This window comes from Gastrolobium bilobum, unplaced genomic scaffold, assembly GCF_033153095.1.
Source record: "Gastrolobium bilobum isolate Gb01-03AN ecotype WA unplaced genomic scaffold, APGP_CSIRO_Gbil_v1 utg18793, whole genome shotgun sequence".
NCBI classification, from domain to species: Eukaryota; Viridiplantae; Streptophyta; class Magnoliopsida; order Fabales; family Fabaceae; genus Gastrolobium; species Gastrolobium bilobum.
In genome coordinates, this window is record NW_026896748.1 from 154856 (window position 1) to 161001 (window position 6146).

General features: G+C 35.9%; 2 protein-coding genes across 2 annotated transcripts; one reads left to right on the forward strand and one right to left on the reverse strand.

Moving 5' to 3' along the window:
• The first annotated feature begins 795 nt into the window (after positions 1 to 795).
• Positions 796 to 2667, forward strand: LOC133301827 (U-box domain-containing protein 3-like). The gene is made up of 2 exons (XM_061501525.1): positions 796 to 1010; positions 1899 to 2667. The coding sequence occupies exons 1-2, from the start codon at positions 796 to 798 to the stop codon at positions 2665 to 2667; spliced, it is 984 nt and encodes a 327-aa protein (XP_061357509.1).
• Positions 2668 to 3243: 576 nt separating this feature from the next.
• On the reverse strand, positions 3244 to 5763 carry LOC133301838 (altered inheritance of mitochondria protein 32-like). Its single transcript, XM_061501542.1, has 5 exons — positions 5423 to 5763; positions 5233 to 5318; positions 4765 to 5073; positions 4583 to 4666; positions 3244 to 3900 (listed from the first exon to the last, which is right to left on the reverse strand). Exons 1-5 carry the CDS (start codon positions 5747 to 5749, stop codon positions 3546 to 3548), a joined length of 1161 nt encoding a protein of 386 aa, XP_061357526.1. The 5' UTR covers positions 5750 to 5763; the 3' UTR covers positions 3244 to 3545.
• Positions 5764 to 6146: the final 383 nt, after the last annotated feature.

Below are 6146 nucleotides of genomic sequence, written 5' to 3' on the forward strand. Positions count from 1 at the left end.
TTGAAAATACCTAATTGATTATCAAATTTGTTTATTTTTCCAACTGAATTAATCTTTTTAAGTCACCGCTTTAGTCCTCTATAAGAATGAATATCATTTTAAATCTTCGAGTGATTAATTTATTGACAAAATCTTCGAACAAATAAACACTCTACTTGGCACTTGCTCAATCAGATATTAATGTTTCACCATAATAATTTCATGAAAAAAATGTATCGAAATTAATTCTTTAAAGATTTAAAAACGTTATTAGTTTTTTTTTTTAAAAAAGATTTTGTCGAACTGAAAAAACTAATAAGGAGCTTGTCGAAAAAAACGTGCGTTCCTAAGAATGAATCAGATTAGTTCTTTAAAGATTTAAAAACGTTATTATTTTTAAAAAAAAAAAGATTTTGTCAATAAATTAATCATTCGAAGATTTAAAATGATATTCATTCTTATATAGGACTAAAGCGGAGACTTAAAATCTATAAGATTTTTTATCTCAAAACAAATCTTTTAAAATCCTAATCGAATACACCGCGCTGAATCTTTTAAAATCTACCAAAAGCTAACGGCGTTTGCTTCTATATAATGAAAGTTAAAGATTCATTCTTAGGAATCGATATTGTTTTTTATTAATACCAACATACACCAAAGAGAAAGAAAAAAGCTAACCAAAAGAATAGTATGTCGCTTCTTGCTGAAACAATGGATTGGAATATCCACAAAAGCTTAACATTACCTCTTCAAGCAACCAATCTTCAAGATACAAAGGCACACAGCAAAAGAAGAAACCACATAGAGAGTGCTTCAATGGAGAAAGGGGTCGTGGAAAGCCTTTGGAATGGTAATATAGAAACTCAAATTCAAGCAGCCATGCAACTTTGTAGATTATGCAGGAAGCAGAGGCACAATTTGGCAGAAACTGGAGTTATGGTTCCTCTGATTTCTATGCTTTATTCTGAAAACTATGAAGCCATAGAAGCTGCTCTGTGTGCTCTTCTCAGCCTTTCCTTTGGCAGTGAACGGTTAGTTCACTCACCTTCAATATTCTATTGTAAACTTCTTCCATTCTTCTTAGTTCAGTTCTGCATATAGCATGTAATCCAGATAACTTCCATTATCAGGAGTTAAAGAGAACATAACATAACAACTAATTACCAAAAATAATTTCTCCTCATTGGGCGAATCGAGGTTTGAATCCAGAAAACAGCTTCTTTTGCAATTATACAAAGGTAAGGCTGCGTACAAGGATTACCTCCACTCCATAACACTCGCTAGTCGGGTTTAACGGGAAGTGTTTTTTTTTTTTAACAAGATTAGAGAAAATAAAACATACTCAACCCAACACTGTACGGGAGTAATTAAAAAGTTTGAACTTTTTAGTACCCCATGATTGGTTTTTTTTTCTAGTGGGATAAGGAATATGTTCTTGGTAATAATGCTTGCCATTGCTTAATAGTAGATTCTATTATACGGACTGACGCTATTGCCTATGTCTCCACATGCAGATACAAAACTTTAAAAAAAAAAATTCAAAGGGGTGGATGATTTAGATAAAGTAAAAAAAAAAAAAGATTTAGAAGATTGAAAAGAAAAAAAAGTAAACGTAAGCTCAACCATGATAGTTAAAATCGGGATCTTACCAAAAATCATAAGAAGGATAAAAAATCGTAAAATCACAAGGAGGATAAAAAATCGTAAAACTTAAAATTTTTGCCTCCAAACCCCGGTCTTAAGCGTGCACACATAGAAAAAATTCGTGGGTCCTCCTCCACTGACCATAACGATTCTTTGCCAAAAAGTAATGTATAAACACAAGGGAGAATGTAAATTCCTTCTATTGTACGAGTGCCTTCAAAACTTTCCTTAGCAGTTAGTGAAATCTTACAGAAACTCTTTCACGAATTTTGCAGAAACAAGATTAGGATCATCCAGTCTGAAGCTTTGCCAATTTTCCTGAGTCTCCTCCATTCTCAAAGCCAAACAGTGGCACAATTGACAATAGCAGCCATGTTAATCCTCTCTTCTTGCAAGGCAAATAAGGTAGCAATTGCTTCATCTGGGGCTGTACAAGTATTGGCTGAATTTGTTAATTGGGGCAGCACTCAGTCCCAGCTTGATGCTATAGCTACTCTCCACAACCTCTCAACCTGCCAAGAGATTATACCATTGATTGTCTCTTCCGGTGTTATACTCTCCTTGCTTGAACTGATTCACATATCAGTAAAATCATCTCCATTGGTTGAGAAAGCAATTGGGTTGCTAGAAAATATTGTCTTTTCATCAGAGAGTGCACTTTGTGAGGCTGCAAGTGCTGGGGGAGCAATTGGGATACTGGTTGAGACTATTGAAGATGGATCTTTACTAGGAAAAGAGCATGCAGTGGGTATACTTCTCCTTATATGCAAGAGCTGTAGAGAAAAGTACAGAGGATTGATTTTGAGAGAGGGAGTGATGCCAGGATTGCTTCAGTTAAGCATGGATGGAACGCAGAGAGCCAAATCCATGGCTCGAGAATTGTTGTTGCTTCTGAGGGACTGCTCCAATTATAGCTCAAGACGTAGGCAAATTAATCGTGAGCTTATAGAACAGATCATGGAAGAAATTGATGCAGAAGGAGAGGAATTGACAGATACTACTTTCAGGTTGGTAGAGGAGATGATTGCGAAGCTCAATTCATGATCTTTCAAATAAACACGGTTTTCGAAATCACAATGCAGTCCATCACTTTTTTCTTTCTAACTTTTTGGTATTAATGATTTTTTTGACAAGGACTTCTGGTTTAGGAATTTAATTTCAAGAAAATATTAATGTGAAACATTTCTGTGTACATAAGATTGGTTAGTGATCATCTGGTATGATTCCAGTTTGATATTGGTGATGTCAAATGATCGGTGTACTTGACTTTCAACATTACTGATACCGGTTTTCCATCTTTTAAAGATTGAATCTGACAAGAGTCTAATATCTGATGTTACTTTCTGATTTATTATTAACAATGTCCAAACTTGGTAGAAAATGCGCCGGCGTTTCTTTTTTTTTTTTCTCTTAATAAGACAAAATATGATTTCACCATCCCTATGTTGTTTGCCCTACTTTTGAAACAGTTGTACAAGCAAATCAACATTTTATCAGCACCTGTGTTCGAACGTACAATTATATCAAACACGACACAGCAAATATTCCAAAACTTCCCATAGCCAGTGTACGATTCAATGGGTGCAACTTTTTATTTATTTTTTTGAAATACACATCGTAAACATAAAAACAGAGATAACCAGCCCAAGTTCAATCATCACAGTAAACTTTAAATTTACTAGAAAACCAGTAACGTAAAGAAATAAATACATGATCATAATTGTGCTGAATTTAAAAAGAATAAGTAAAGTTTTCATCAATAAATCTCTTGCTACACATCTCTCAAACCAACTTGTACCTGTGACTTACGTAGAGTTTATTCTCATGATTATTTCCAGATGTTATTAGACCCCTCTACTAAAAAAGTAAGGGTCATAAACCTCCAAGAACCAAAAACCTGTGATTAGAATTTAGAGCATATTTCAGCCTGACCTTCTATAAAATCCGTAACCCACAGCAACAGCTGCCAAAGCTCCAAGTATACCGGCAGTGGTAAGAATCTCACGCTCCTGTAATACAGGCCAATTCCAACTTATTTTGCTCCCCTGCTTTTTATGTGCTTCAGTGGTTTCACCAATCTCTTTGTTTTGCTCAAAACTTGTACTTCTACAACAAGAAACCCCATTAACGCCCTGGCAACAACCAACCACATTTTCATTGTTGCTCAGATTGTTACTTTCTACGTCATTCTTCTTGGCCTTGCCAGTATCATTTCCGTTAGCAAGTTTCTTATCATCTGTTCCGTTAACACCAGCAATAGGTGGCCCCATTTGGCCCCTGAAACAATTTCATATAATTAAATTTAATCATCCTCCATTATACTTGAAGTGCTTAAGATACAATGAATTACAAGAACAAGCGCCTAAACAGTATCATACACGATATACTACTTAATGAAACAACCAAATAACGTTCTCCTTTGGTTATTTAAAATAGTAATAAATTAGATGTATAAGCATATCCAAATTCATCAGACAGAACCACAACAAAGGAAACAAACCATATGGCAGCATTCTGACAAGCGAATGAAAAATAAGCTCGTGACAAATAAAGATTGCACTAGTTCTGATATACCTGTCTGCAGGCTTATTCATTAGTGGGGCTAAAAACAAAAAATTTAATTAGCTGTAAATTTATGCACTGGATCATTTGTGTGCTTATTAACAAAATGGAGATTCCGTTTTATAAATTAGAAGGATGCACAGAAGGATGATGTTGTCTCCAACTATCCAAACACTGCTTAAATCAACTATACATACCCACGTGGAGATCAAACGTTGATCATCTTTTTAAGTCCACACTACCATAGTCCAAAAACCAATGGAAGAGCACTTTAAGAATCTAAAAAACGCTTTATAATTGTATTCTTTTTGTCTGTACAAACAATATATCCTTCAAATTAACATTTCATTTAAAGATATAAAATGCAGAATAAAATTAAAATAAAAAAGGTAGCAACCTCCAAAGTTTTTGTATGACCTCTCCCTTGGCAATATGTTGGTCCAACAAGGCAGGCACGTCATTAGGAGTAACATAGCCATACCTGTAATTCATTATTAAGAACTAAAATTAAACCAGCAACACTAGATTCCTTCAAGATTACAGAACATATAATCACATAACACAAGTTTGAGAGCTGACCAGTGACCCATAATTTTTCCATCTGGTCCTGGACTGTATACGATTAAATTCCCAGCATACTTATGGCCACCAATATGAGAACATGCCACAACAGATATCTGATCCTTCAATCCCCGAAGCTCAATTTCGTCATTAAGCTTCTGCATAAGAACCGGCCCACAAACACCGCACCTCACGTCGCGACTTCCATGAGCACATACAAAAATATGCGAACCCGTCAACACATCATGCACTCCACCACCACTCCATGCTTTACCACTCACCATAACATCATCAAAAAAGCTATCAACATTTGATTCCTCCAAACCCCTTTCAATTAAAACAAGAACCACAAAACACAACTCAATCAGTGACGTTCTGCTTCAACCAAATAACATTGATCACTCTAGCTAAGTTAGTTTAAAATTTCAATTATGCGAATTAGAGAATCACAATGAATCAGCAAAAGAAGAAAATCGCGTGGTTTACCTGTATTTGATCATTTCGGGGAAAATCAAAACGTCTCCGTCGGAGAAGCCAACCTCCTCACGCGCCTCGCACACAGTGATTTTCGTCTGCGAACAACCAAACGAAGCAAAATCATAATCAGAACGAAAATCAGATCACAACAAAATCACAACGACACAAACCAACCGAACTTGAAAACGCAGTATTAAACCTTGACGGCGATGTCGTTTTTGCGAGCTCTGAAAGCGGTGGCGACGCTCTTGGGGAGGGGATCGGCGTCGGAGGCCTCGACGCGCGGGGGCCAAGCGAGGTGGTTCTTGTAACAGAGGAAGACATGGCGGTCGTAGGCATCGACGGTGCCGGCGAGGTTGTCCTTGTACATCTCCGGGCGAGAGAAGCCGTGCTTGGCGTCGTCGACGGCAGAGGCTGCGGCGGAAGTCATGGTGGCGAGGGGAATGAGAAGAAAGTGATGGTTGAGAGAGAGAATGGAATGGGAGATAGTGATTCTGTTTCTTAAGATATGATTAAGTAACGGCATGGGTGCGCAATGCGCATACCTTCCCTTCTTTCGAACTTCAACCTCAAAACGTAATGAAGAAAGTGACTCGCTGCATGTGATTTTAATGGATATGTAATTATATTATTTTAAAAGAAAAAATGTCCGACAGAAAATTATGTCATTTTAAGAGAGATACAGACACAGAAAATTTGAATTTTAAATAAAAAAAACCATTCACTTTCTCTCTCCCATGATTTTCGTTTTTCTGTGTTAATCTTTCTCCTAAAATGACATAATTTATGTCATTTTAAATGACAAACACTAAACTTTCTTTTAAATAAAAAAAAATATGACTTTGTATCATTTAAAAAGATAAATATTAAATTTATTAATTAATTTAAAATAATTTAAATTAAAAATTAAACACAATGTGCAT